The sequence below is a fragment of the Pleuronectes platessa genome, chromosome 16, assembly GCF_947347685.1.
Source record: "Pleuronectes platessa chromosome 16, fPlePla1.1, whole genome shotgun sequence".
In the NCBI taxonomy this organism is placed as follows: domain Eukaryota; kingdom Metazoa; phylum Chordata; class Actinopteri; order Pleuronectiformes; family Pleuronectidae; genus Pleuronectes; species Pleuronectes platessa.
Genome location: NC_070641.1, coordinates 17,648,316 through 17,662,650, shown reverse-complemented (window position 1 = coordinate 17,662,650; position 14,335 = coordinate 17,648,316). Strand labels below are relative to the sequence as shown.

Below are 14,335 nucleotides of genomic sequence, written 5' to 3'. Positions count from 1 at the left end.
CCAGTAATGTTAGAATATGTGAGCAGGGACATTGTATCTGTCTGTATGCTCTATTGCTGTGTGATCTTCAAATAGCTTTTTAACTGTTTCCTATTGTTTGGTATAATCTTTTCATTTTGAACCCATAACACACCTTGTTTTTGAAAGCTGCTATATCATATATGAATGTTTAATATTGTCACATTATGTTTTTCAGCTACACATCAGTGGTTGCATCTTCTAGCCCTATTTGTTATCATATAGCGGCTAAAAAGACATCCTGCACCACAATACATCTGATATAAATCTACCACATATCGATTTTTATTTGGTTCTGCATGACCAATGAAAATGTTGCAACGAGCTATATCCTGCAATGTAAAAGGAACAAAAACATATTGCTTCCTTCCACCAAGTTTTGTGGTAATCTGTCAAGTACTTTTTTCACAATCCTACGCTCTTACAGACAAACAAACACAGCACACGGATGAGGGCCACTTCAGGCAATGATGCAGCACTTCTGGCCAGGACAGAATGGAAGTGAGCCTGAAATGGCCCACTTGTAAAATAGTAAATGTGCCCAGAATATCCCAAAAATAAATATGGGCCTTTTTGGCTAGCACGCGGTGCTCTAGGCAAGGTGTAATCTGGATGTGAACCTAAAGTCGTCCATGTGGTAAAGCACCAAACACATTTTTGGCACCTTTGGCACCTTTGGTTGAAATGCAGTATTCCCATGATGCACTTGCGACCCAGATCTGGCAAACGGGAACAGACCGGCCCATCGCCATTATTCCATCGCAGTATGTGGGCGGATGTGGGCCGAATCTGGTTCTTAAACAATTTGGCTATGTGAACAAATTTAAATGACATTATAACCTTCTTGGCAGAGGTAATGAAGGCACTGAAGATGTGTAAGTAACTCTGATTACATAACTCACATTTACATGCAAATAAAAAAAAAAATTGTTTCACGAATCCATCAAGAAAATCATCTAAAACCTGTTCTCACTATTTATTTTCAAGTGATCTAACAATGGTTATTCTAATGATGAACTTCTACTTACCTGTATGCCACGTTCAAAGACATTCACAAGGTTGTAAGGTTGTAAAACACACAATACTATATAGTAACTCCAAGCATCTCTAAAGATGTAATTAGATGAGAGTCAGGCGCTAACATGAGGGAGACACACAAGTGGTGTTTCCATATGAAAGCAATCTAAACAGGCATTTACTTGACCTTTCCCACAACAACAACAATTACACATTCAACAGCACGGACAACCAGTTTAGCTGCTTTATTGATTTTTCTATCTGTTTAGCAAATTTTAATTATTTACAGAGCCACATCCGTCCGTGCACAATGTGCAAATCCTGTTTTTACCAGGTTAGTTTGCACAGTCAACATTCAACATCATCTGCAAACACATTCGCTTCCATGCGTCCGGGTCCTCGTCCAGATTTTATTCCAGCCTGGCCACAAAAACTGTGTGATGCATGAGCACAACCTTTGTGTGGGTTATTTTCAGTCACAGAATACGGAACACAATGTTCCTCGCCTGTTCCGTAAACAGGTAAATGTATATTAAATGGGAGGAATTCTAGGAATCTGAACACATGCAGTTGTGAAAGAGGACACACGGCTGTGATTCAGTGGTCGCTCTGCCCCGTGCTCTTCTCACTGATCTAAGATCTGATGAATGATTAAAGGAACTTTGTGCATCCATCCTCTCGTGGAAAGATCTGACCTGCAGTGTGTAAGGTCTCTGGAGCATCTCCAGAAGATTTGTCTCTCGATTGAACCACTTCTTCTGGTTGAGAGGTTCCTGCACTGAGTGTGAGTCTGTGTGTGAGTGTGTGAGCAACGACACGAGGATCACTGAACGCCTGGTAAAGAAAAGACTGGAAAAAGCCATTTTTTATTTCCTGAATAAATACATACATTGACTCTTTGTCGGTAGATTAACATATAAAAGCCAAACAAGGAAATCTGCAACCTTACTTGATTTTATACTGTGTGTGTACAGAATGAAAAGCAGAGGGAAGAATAACAAGATTGTGCCTTAGTTCATATTAACTTATTTAAAGAGTGACGGTAAATATAACGTGTGAGAAAACCAATGCCAGAAAGTATTTTGCTTTACACTGAGCACAAAAAGTCATACCATCATGACCTTTACAGATTTATTTAAGTTCCCTTGGTGGGGAAAAAAAGACAATCACGGACATCGACTTCACAAATCTAAAATAAATAGTCTGGCAAGTTGTTAACAATGAGGTGAATATTTCTTCAAACAAAACATCTCTTATTTATACGCTGCTCCCTTCAAATGAACAGCTGGTTCCTGTCCAGCTGAACATGACAGTGCAAATTATATAAAATAGTCAATAAGAAAACTGGCGGCTTATTGTTTCAATTTTCTAAAATATAAACCTGTACAATGACCAAGTCCCCATTTTTTTCTATGGCAGTAAGAAAAATGGAAATGTTCTTCTCAGTCGGACCCCAGAGCCAAATCTAATCACTTCTTGTTTCCCTGTGAAGCTGCATTATTTAGGGAACTTTAATTTCACTGCACCTGCACCAGCTGACTGACTCCAGGGCCAGAGAAATAATTCAAATATAACCTGTGAGGACGGAGACGACAGTTTAGCTAAGAATATACAACCTCTGTGTAACGCACATCAAGATAATTTACATTCCTGCTGCCGTCAGGTGAAACCAGATTGAAAAATAAAACGAGAAAACTGAAAAGGTCAAATAGGATTCGAATGCGACTACAATTAAAAAAGCTGGATTTTCTTCTGACATCAACAATATACAGTCTACAGAACAGAGCAATCTTCAAGCTACTGTTTTACAATCATATGCCATAATTAAAGTATATAAATTCTACAGCATACTTACCCTAAATATGTTTTTAGCTGTGGGCAAACAGAATAAAAGTGATGTAACTTAATGATAACACAAATTACAAACATCAATATTTTTGAAGGAAATTTTAAATGGATGTTTATGGTTTGTTTTATGTGAATGTTTGCTTCATAACCCACAGTTATAGAGAGCCATAGTCATGATCTAATGCACAGAAAAAAATCCAGATCTAGGGAATTAAAATGTGATATCATCAGTGGACGGTTCTTTCGCTCTTCTGCTATCTGTGACTCACATGATCAAAGACTTTTAATCTCTCTTACGGTCTCATTTTAGTCTCAAGGTTCGAACCTGTCTTGTCTGTTTGTTGTATGTCTGTTTTTTCATCCTTGGGAAACCAGACTAAAACCTCTTTAACCCTGATGCTACACTTGGGGATTTCTTTTCTTGTCTTTTTCAGTTTTTTTTTACCTTTATTTCTCATTTTGGTCGTGTAGATGTACGTTTTGTGGAATGTTTTCAATCGTGAAATATGACTAAAATACACTGTGTACACAAAATACTCCACTCTCAACAAGTAATAGATAGAAATGTCAGAATTCAAACCATTAAACAGCATTCTTTGATTTCACTGCTATTAACTCAGTGGAAATGTGAAATAATATAAAGATATAAATATTTTTTATGGCTGAATTCTGTCAGGGGCATGTTTGTCCTTACCTTCACCAGAGGAACTGTTTTCTTTGTATAGTAGAATTGATAAATGTGTGGGATCGTATATCCTATGTGTTTTATTGAATTTAAATTTGTCAACTATGCCTGTTACATCCCCTGTGTCTATTCTAGGGTGTCCGGATCGGCGTCCATGCAGGTCTCCCAGGGATTACGAGGCATGTGGGGCATGGAGATGAGAAGCAGGGCGGCTCCGCTGAGGATGAGGAGAGTGAAGGAGGCGCAGGCGCAGGTGAAGGACCAGGAGTAGTAGTATTCAATCCAGATGGTCTCGTCACTGGCGATCATACGTTTGACAGACTGGCGCATCACCTCCACGGAAATGATGATGCAAAGGCCTGGGTTCCAAAACAGAAAGAAGTCATTGTAAAGGGCAAAAACAGCTTAATCAACCAATTTTACAATTCCACATTTAAACTGCAGGATTCTTAGATTTATTTTAGGGTGTAGTAAATGTGTTTTTCGTTGGGAGATCACACTCGTCACAGTTAATTTCATCCCTCCTACAGATACTGGATGGAAATGTTGCCCCAGAGCTACATCAGCTCTATCACTACTTTCCATCTAGCCACAAAAAAACCTCACAAATTACCCTTTCAACTCTGTTAATTTGGCTGCATCTGTAATATTTATCTTAGAAAAGAAAAAAAGTGTGTGTGACGATGACGCACTACTTTTCAGGTTGAGCTGTGAGAAAGACACAAGAGAACCAGAAAGATGAACTGACTCGTGATCCACATGGTGTGTTGGATCTGACCTGCGAAGGCAAAGAACATCCCGGCGGGTCGGAGCAGGTAGTCACGGCCCTTCCCAAACGAGAAGACGACACAGACAGTTCCCAGGGTCATGAAGAACAGGCTGAATATGGCGATGGCTGCTGCTGAGATATTGTACTCTGAGGAAAGAGAGGAAAAACAATAAGAGGCGGGACGCCAGGGAGACGGCAAGATGGAGAAGACATAATTATTGTTTCGATATTGCACTCGGGCGGGTTGTGACACGGATAATTAGCCTTTAAATTAGCTTCACTAGAAAAGCAGCAGTCATTTATATAAACTCCGTGACGGATGAGATGCTGCAGGCCTAGAACAAGATGATTAGAGCATCTTTTCCTCCTTCCGCCCTCTCATCCTGTCTGTTCGTCAGATTTAGATTATCTACTCTTTCTTTCTCTGTAACGCTCCGACTGTGATTAAAATGATCCGATTCCACTCAAGCATTTAGACTGTGGAGCTGTCTCAGTGTCTTAGGCTCTTTGTTAGAACCCGTGTACGAATGCATGATTTTCTGTTTAATATTAAGCTCGGGACGTGTTCCGGATATTTTCCTTGGTTTTTCCTGCCAGCCCCCTAAAAAAACTAAATTCTCCCAGGATGAAAAAGAGGTGACTGCCCGTAGAAGATGCTGAAGATGTCAACTTGGAGAGACAACCAGATTTGAGAAAACGATAAGAGGTGTAAATGTGCTTAAAACAAAAGTTTGTGATCTCGCAGGGCGGTTGAAGGAGTCGCAGGACGTCTGTTTACGAGCCCAGGCGGCTCCAGGTTTGACTTATTAGAGCTAAATGCGTGTCCTTTAGGGCTGCAACATTTTAGCACAATTATAAAAGGAATAGCTCAAGTAGCCCAACTTGGTTATCACAAAAGAGACCAAATTATTAGTTTTTTCCACGAATGACACCTCACCAGTGCATCTTTGTGCTGATGCTGTTACTTTTGCTCTCTGTTATGTTACATGCAGTTTTGCATTTATTTATAGCCTCTTATTCTGCATTGTACTTTAGATGTTTGTTCTTATAAGGCCCTGTCCTCTTTGGTTTTCAACCTACAGACCTTAACGTGGTGAGCAACGCACCACTATAGGACTTAGACAGTGTCCTGGCTCATAGGAGCATAAAAGTACAGAAATATGAGGAGGTTAAATCAAAGTATTCTATAATGTAATCGTAAAATTGACAGGCAGCCAAAGAAGAATCCTGGAACAAGGGGGGAGGTGAACACAGGCTATAACAATGATCGACTGCATGATTGTGTGTCTTTATGGGAATCAGGCTCATGTTTGCTTGCATGTCTTTCTGTGTCTGTCGGTCGTGAAACCGAGGAGGGAACAGAGGAGGGAACAGAGGAGGGAACAGAGGAGCTATTTCCTGGAAATACGTTAACTTTGAAAATAACAATCTCGCTGCAGCAGGTGAGATAAAGGGATGAAATCAGAGGACAGGGCAGCAGATTTCTTTACTGGTCTGATGTGAGCAATGGTTTGCAGTAAAACAACACGTAATCCAGGCAGCGTTATCTCATGTGTCCTAAAAAATCTATTTTCTATTGCAGTTGGTTAGAAAACGAGTGTAGAAGACAGAGTTGTCCTGTGTCCTCGGGGTCTCGCACATGACATACATGCATTACACAAGTTCTGTGTTGTACATTGTGGGTATGTGATGTTTGAGCTCATGCACATGTAGTAAATTTGATTTACTCCCATTTTCTTTCACTTTAGTAGAAATGGTTTCCGTTATTCACTTCAATAGTCTGTGCGGTAAAGATAAGGCACCCACCTTTCTGGGTCTTGACTTCGAAAACTTCAGCCTCTTCCCCCGATGTGAAGTGTTTGAAGTAGGAACAGTTCTTTGCTGCAGAGTAAGACAGGATGAGAGAGGAGGAAGAGAGGGATAGAGAGAAATCAGAGGGGAAGACGACACCTGGCACAGACTCTTCTATGTAAAAGTTCAATCCTGGCTGAAATCAAATACACATGCATATTGTAGGTCTTTCGCAAACAGATATTAACACAAAATAGTAAAACCACACCCCAGATTTATTGCAGTACAAAATACTTTACCTTCAATTATGGGGATGTGTAAAAGTGGGACTCTACTTACAGTCTTTACGGAAACCTTTAAAACGTATGTATTGTTACATGGCTTCATTATTCATTTTATCCAGGAAATCAGGGTAGGTGTGTTGCTATCAGCTTGCAAAATTAAAACTAATCATTATACTTACAAATTTAAAGTTATGACTCAAATGTCTGAGATCACAGTGTCTTTAGTTTTACCTTGTAGGAAAAGCATAAATAAGTATTCTTAATAGTGTCTTACTATTAACTCATACCCAGGAGCTCATGGCAAACCCAGCAGCTTCAACCTTCCTGCTTGAAAAACATTCTCTGTGCCCAATGTGGTAGAAAATGAAATAAAAAGTGTGTGTTATAGAACCACACTTCTTTACTTGTGTCTGAATCGGTTGAGAATCAGCCCTTCACAACTGTTCCCCTTCCTCTGTTTGTGTTTGATCAGGTGCACGTGCAGCACCGCTCTCCAAATCCTCTTTCTGCCGCTTTGCAATCATCCTAAACCAAATGTCTCAAACTCAAATCCGTCCCCGTCCTGTCGGCTGTGCGCTCATACTTTTCAGAAATCCCATTCACACAGCAATAATGAATTTCTGCTCTTTGCTGGCCCCAAACTTTAGTCCTTTGACCACAATCTCCAATATTGCCTGATACAGAGAAAACGATTCCTGGGTGCCGTCCTTTCCCACACACTCATCTGTCTGCCGTCTGTCTCTGAGGGGACCAGGGCTGAGAGGACATAAAGGCCAAGTGAGTGTCCCCTCGTCCCTCCTCTCACCATCCGTCCTCACTGAGATTAAACCCATAAAGCAGACAGGTGCTCTCTCTGTCCACACCGACAGGGACGATGTTTGTGTGTTGTCCCTCACGCTCTATTTATCTCTCTCTCCCACTGTGTGTTTGTGTGTGTGAGTGAGAGAGAGAGAGTGTGTGTGTGTATGTGTGTGTGTGTGTGTTTGTGTGTGTGTGTGTGTGTGTGTGTGCACTAGGCAACAGTGGAGCTGTTTGTTATCCAGGATGAGAAAGAATCACTAAAGAGGTAACCTAGCAACAGGCTGCTGCAGGTCTTGGCTAGTGCTATCTATTTACTCATGTAAAGCCATATCACAGCATGTGTGTGTGTGTGTGTGTGTGTGTGTGTGTGTGTGTGTGGGTGTGTGTGTGTGTGTGAGCGGGGGGGGGGGGGGGGGTTCTATCTGCAAATACATTATTTTCATTAGCCTTCTCTCTCTCTGTGTCGTCACCTGTGAGATGAAGCATTTCATTCAGAAATTATCAAGACCACTTCACGTCTTTATGCTGCAGCCAAAAACATATCAGGTGAATGACTCTGCACTTATGACCCCTTAATGACAGAGTTAATAGGATGTTAGATACCATTGCAAGTTTATTGAGAGATACTTGAGTGTTATGATCCTTTGACTTGGTTCTTACAGTAGTTGAAGCACCACTGACAGCCGGTCACAGGCTTGTGTCTACTCGGGTAAAACGTGAAAAGCTTGTCAAACCTGGAATTGGGGAATTTCTGTCTTTGTTCTCTGCTGATCCTCTCCAGCTCTGTCAGGCTGGGCGGGGGGGGGTGGTACAAAGGTGTTTTTTTTTAGTTCTCTCCACAGATGTTTGGTTTGGCTCCAGTTGAGCTGGAGTTGGGTTTGTCTCGGCTGTGGGAATAAGGGTCATTGTCCTGTTGGAGGATGAACCTTCAACCTGTATCTTATCACTTTGGCTTTATTCTGTAATAGGTTTAGAATGATGAGGGGTAAATGTATGGAAATTGTTTTCTCTGCAATATAACTCAATAAAGCCTCTATGAGGATTATCAAAAACGAGACCTTCGATTTGAACTGAGGAATCTTCAAAAGACTGAACCACTGTTTATCCTCTGGACAATGAGTTAGTAAAGGATCATGTAGATCCGGCACCATGACCTCTTTGAAAAAACGCTTCATCACTGAAGGGCTGTGAATCCTGGGAGAGGTGGGGTCAGGATCGATCCACCTGTTGGAGCCTTGGTTTCCTGGGGGTGGGAGGACGCATTTGAAGGAGCCTCAGAAAATGGAACGGTCGAGTCGCACCGCCGTGACGAAATCGGTCTTCCAGTGCAGCCTCCTGATTTAAGACACAGCTCATGTCTCCTAGTTTGCAGTTCATTGGTTCTAGATTTTTTTCCTGTCAATATCTGCATTAAATGAAACAGCAGATTGACCATTTCACACAGAAGGAGTTGTTCTACTTACAATTTCAATAGATTCATTAGAAAAACATGTATGGTTTCTTTTTTCAAACCATTGATGCTTAAAACAAGGTTAAACAGTAACTTGTGTATATCCGGTATTCTTGTAAGTGTGTCGTCAGTGTAGATGGAGAAGATTCAGTCTGGGCGTGCCTCATCAACCTCGCAGTCATGGCTAATGGGAAGATTTAGTTCTGGGGGCAGCGTGATAAGAACGAGGCATCGCCTGTCATTTTAGTTTTGCCTCTTTCCATTAGACGCCGCTGCCACCTCCTCTCTTTGATATGCAGCTTCTCCTTTACACATTCTTCTCTTTCTCCACCTGTCATTAAACCTGTCACCTCAGCTTTTTCTCTCGGTTTGGTTTGGTTTCTCCATTTCCATCTTTTTCCTTTTCCCTGCTCACATCTCTCCCTCCGCCCACAGTCCCTTTATCGCCGGATGTTTTTAGGTTGCGTCCACAGCGAGCCGACTTTTAACTGAAATATGCTGAGACTTTTTTACATATCATGACGGCTGTGTAGACAATTTTACACTATTGCAGGATTTATATATTTTTAAGGTGTTGGAGGGAAGGGGGGTGCTGTTCTTATTCTAGCCAGGCAGAATGACCGACTAATTCTGGGTCAATGTGAATTGGATGAGTGGGGCTATTTGAATGTCTGCTGCACAAGGAACTGTAAGAACTGGGCCACGACAGCTTATCCCATGTATGTGTGAGTATGTGGCCTGACCCTTATCCTGAAATTCAAAACACTAGAGTCTGACTGACTGTCGTGATCACGGTCACCACAAATGGCATCGTAGCATCACATTATATAAGAGATCTCAACAGTTATCTCTGAATATCATATGCAATGTTGCATGTATTCCGATTTACATAACAGGGAGTGATTCATTCACATTTTGAAAAGTGTACTTGTTTCCTGAATGCCAAAACAGCCGCACACCTCCACAGTTTGGGAGCAGAGACCCGGCAGACTAGAATAAAAAAATGGCTGTTTGAGAAAAAAGTACAAGTGGTGGTTCAAGGTGCTTTTCAGGGGATGAATTGAGGCCACCCGCCTTGTTAGTCTCTTTCCACTAGAGAACCAGAAAATATGTTGCGATGATAAACTCCTTTTCTCCCTTGCTCCCTTGCACACTCGCTGTATATGTGTAGGAACACAACCATGCAACACAAAAAGCACTGTTTATGCTCTTTCGTGAACCATAAAGCATTTGTTTGACTTTTACCGCACACTAAAGCTGTCATGCGTCATTTGTGGGAAGCAATTTCAGAAGTCATTTAGGTTTGCCTCTTTGCTGCCCGGTGTTACGCGACACCTTCACAAAAGCTGTGTAACTGTGCCCATATGAAGCTGTTTGTGTAGGGACCTGTTGACGACTGCCTCGATGAGGTGATCGGTATTCTGCACTCTTGTAGTTTTTCTTGTGTGGTCAACAATCAGCCTACAACACATCTCCAACACAAGTGAAATTCAAAAGCAAGTTGTGATAGTTTTTTACAGTCAGCCTCTCCAGTAGCCCCAGTGGCCACAGACACATCCAGAACGTTGTCAGAGATCTGTTTGCCTCCAGAACCTCACTTTCCCTTCTTACAGCTATAGGTCGAAAGTAGGAACCAATCAGGCAACAGTTACTAAATTCCCAGCAGCTACCAGACCTCATCACAACGCAGATTTCGGTGCCTGAGCACATGCCCTAGTTAACATCTTACTTAACACACACTTAACTGTGGTGGTAACACACTTATCTCTGGCAGCACGTACTGACAGTTAGCTAGTTACTAGTTCAAACTGGATTCAACACAACGACAAAAATCCGACAGCTGAATGGGTTGAAGTCCTAAACAGCCCGGTGACGGAAAACACAATTTCAGGAGCCACAACACAACTGTAAACAGCCACAGTTAGAAGTGTGGGCGAGTTTGGAGTATTTAGCTGTATTTAAGCACTCAAACTGATTTGGTGTGAAATAATTTAGCACTTATTTATTTTAATATATTTAAGTTCAGTATACTTTAAATTGTTGACAGTTAATATTTCAATAAATTGCTGCTCTTATCGTCGACTGTTGTTTTCTGCTTTCTGCAGGTTCTGTCATTGTTTAGAAACTGGTACCTGTTTGAAAGTATTGATTTAGCACTGGTATCGGAAAATACCCAAACGATACCTGACCCTATAACACAGAGTATGATCAGGGTATTTAGTCCCATTGTATTGTTTCTAAATGAATCATCCCTGTGTTTATTTTTTAACTCCATTGACATTACAGGTTGAACATTGTAGAACATGACTTCATGATTCGGACCTTGTCACACGGTGTTAAAGCTGTTGCCTGAGGTTTGCTGGCTTGTTTTAAAAGAGTAAAAATCTAAGTGTGCAGCCGATCCAAGCCGTCGGTGCTCAGCCGGGCTGCCCAGCTTCCTGATAGCGCTCCATCAAGGTGGAGGCAAACCGCTGAGCTCAGAGAGCGGCTGTGTTTCTCTAGCCTCTCCTCACGAGCCTGGAAGATTGACCAGTGGGGGATCTGACATTTCGGAGAACCAGGGCTTGAGAGGCCTTTTCTCTGCCACTGGAGGACAATCACTGAACAGATTAGTTTGGATTTACTCGTTTCCTGCCACAAGCCTCGACTTCCTCCTGATCAGCTCACTTTCAGGAAGCTGAAAAGAACCATAACCATACTCACTTATGGAAGAAAAGGTAACTGGTTTCTCGGTATGCTGTGGTCAAATTGCTGGTAGTTAGTGATTCCGTTGGTGATTGGTTGGTACAGTCCCAGCATGAATCTGCTAATAACATTTTGGGGTCAGTGTAAGATTTCATTGAACTGCTTTTTCTTTCACACTGTTTCGTCTCTAATCTCAACAAAGTTCCAGCTCCACACTGATAGATCCATCTTTGACAATAGCTGGGCCACAAATGGGGAATGATGGGCTTTTATAACAGAAACCATTAGGCCAGGTTCAGTAGCAGACAGCCACATGTCCAAATCCAAGTGTGCAGGCCCCATTGTGGTTTTGGGAATGTTGTACAGGGGTCTCTGACTAACAGCTGACATTTCTTGCTGCACAGTTGACAGGATGCAGCAGATTAAAGGAAGGTGGATCCATGTACACCGAACCGAACTCTCCTCGCTACACCTAAGAGACGAGCTGTGGCAACTTCAGTCTATCAAATGTTTTTTCTCTGGTCCAGACATTATGTACATTTCAGGCTGTGTTGAATATCAGAGAAGCAGCTGCAATCCGTCACAGATGTTGGCAAATGATTCTACTGCTGCTGTCAGACTGTGGAGGTTGTAATTGGATCATTCATCATATTCGAGTTGTCTGTCAGCTACCATATGTCATTACCACAGGTGATTGACTTGAAGGGGGGGGGGGGGGGGGGGGAATCTATTAAACAAATTGAAATTTCTGTCTCCATTTTTAACAAAGAATGTGCTCTGGAGGAACACTTGTCAGATTTCTATTCCAGGCACCTGTCACACCTCCTCTCTGGGTTCAGACATTTGCCTGTTGTTGAGAACATGTCTGAACCAGACTATCTCCTGCTGCTTTCTTCATATGTGAAACACATCTATGGAAAATGTCCAGACCCAATTTACCCTGAGTTCATGACTGAAAAAGGCTTCTGTCCACTGGTCCTGTTGCTTTGTGGCTTCTCAACATGCAAGACATAAAACTTAGTCCAGTTACCCTTGTCTTCATCCTCATTGGACTCTGTAAAAGTGCCCCCCCCCTTCTCCCCATCAACCGTGGTATCCCTGCCTCTAACCATCCATTCACATTTCAGCTTTCTTCTCCCCGATCCCCTTCATCCCCTCCTGAGTCTCCCAGGTGCACGCTAACTCATGAGCTGGTGTGGGAAGCCACACTTCATTAAGGCCTGGACTGATCCTGAGGAGCCGGAGGCGAAGTCAATGACAGAGTCCGAGGGAAATCTCTCTCTGAGGCTGCAAGGCACGCACACACAGCCAGTGGCCAATGCGACGCTGTTTACCTCAGGGCTGGCTCTCTTAAGATTAGAGCCGTAAGACTATTGTGGAGAACTTTGAAAAGCTAGACTGAATACCTGTTTGATTTATTCATTTAATTTCTTACTGTATTAAAGGAAGGAAGAGAAACTTACAACACTGGTTTGTTTCTTGAAGATCAATTTTGTTTTATGGCTTGTAATTAGCTTGTGAGTATGGCTAAGGAACGGTGCCTCTAAACATTGTGTTAGCCAGGGTTTCTCAGTGGCATAATAAAAAGCTGATTGAATTAAGTGACCTCCTTAGAATACTGCTCTCCGGTCAGCCTGTTGATCAAAGTGAATCCTCAGGTCTGCTTTGACACCGCAAATCACTGCGAGCAAGAGACGTAGACATTAAAACGCATTTTATGATCTCATAGTTTAGTTCAACACTCTGCTGTGATCAGACAGCTCAGAAGAAGGTGCAGCAGAGAAAATGAAAGAAACAAGGGCATCGCCTGCTCCTCACCATGCATGAAGAGCCAGTGAGGGCAGACAGTGGAGTATGGCTGTGATAGTCTCGACTTCAGCTGTTTGCTTAATTGGCTGGTTTCTGGTGCATTTACAAGGACAACTTTTAAAGTGTGGAGATGAAACCCGAGTACATCAATGTCGAGGATCAATTATAACTGTAATGAGCAGCCGGACGATAGCAGACACCCCCCTATTCAGCTCTTAAATCTGTATCTGCTTTGACCTTCATCTTTACACTGATACATGAAGCAGAACTGCAGCATTAATATTTCTTTACCGCTTCAAGTCCACTTTCCGTCAATAAGAAACAAAATCCTCTCTGTGACTAGGAGCTTGTCAGTCAGCAAATATACAACAAACAGAGACTTAGCCCAAACATGTCTGCCATGCTTCCATACCTCCAGGTAAGCTCATGGGGCCGCAACCTTTGCCCATGGGGTCCTCCTCCACGATGAAGATGCTCTTCTTGCAGAGCCTCCACAGGCCAAAGTGGGCTGCCTCGCAGGTGGCGTTGAGCTTCTCCACGCGGGGGCTGAGCACGGCCCAGTGGTCGGTCACCACCGCCGCCAGCATCGCCGCCATGCCCACCACGATCACCACAGACGTGATCTTGACCTTGGTCGCCTGCTCCTCAAACATGCTGCTGCCCGATGTGTGTGTGTGTGTGTTTGTGTGTGTGTGTGTGTGCGTGTGATGGTAAGGAGAGTCAAGGTTGTTTTGGTTGTGTATTTCTTCTGGTCCTTGATGCCAGATGTTGAATCCAGAGGTTCCTCGTCTTGTCTGAAGCTTCACTACACACTGATGTCCTCTCGTCTCTCCTGCTCTCCTGTCTACAGCTCCTTCCTTCTCTTTCTCTGCCTGGTGCCTGGTGGTTGGTAAAAAAAAAAAGGGGCCAGATAACAGTGCCCTAGTTTCTACCTCTCTCCTCTCCTCCTCTCCCTCCCCAGTTGCCAATAGCGAGCTGAAGCCATTCAGCTTCGAGGTTTGAAGATGTACCGGGAAGTGCTTGCACCTATTAAACCTATTACTCGACCTTTGACAGGAGTTGGGTCACGATCAGACGCTTTCATTTGACGTGATCCAATACCAAGGTGACACGATCAAAGACAGCGGCTGCAAACTAATGGCAGTATATTTGACAGTCCTGATCAGTATCTCACTGTC

General features: G+C 42.7%; 1 protein-coding gene across 1 annotated transcript; it reads right to left on the bottom strand.

Annotated features, from left to right (window-relative positions):
• Positions 1–3,694: 3,694 nt before the first annotated feature.
• cacng1b (calcium channel, voltage-dependent, gamma subunit 1b) lies at positions 3,695–13,810 on the bottom strand. The gene is made up of 4 exons (XM_053444050.1): positions 13,570–13,810; positions 6,144–6,218; positions 4,347–4,484; positions 3,695–3,927 (listed from the first exon to the last, which is right to left on the bottom strand). The coding sequence occupies exons 1-4, from the start codon at positions 13,808–13,810 to the stop codon at positions 3,695–3,697; spliced, it is 687 nt and encodes a 228-aa protein (XP_053300025.1).
• Between the last annotated feature and the right edge of the window lie 525 nt (positions 13,811–14,335).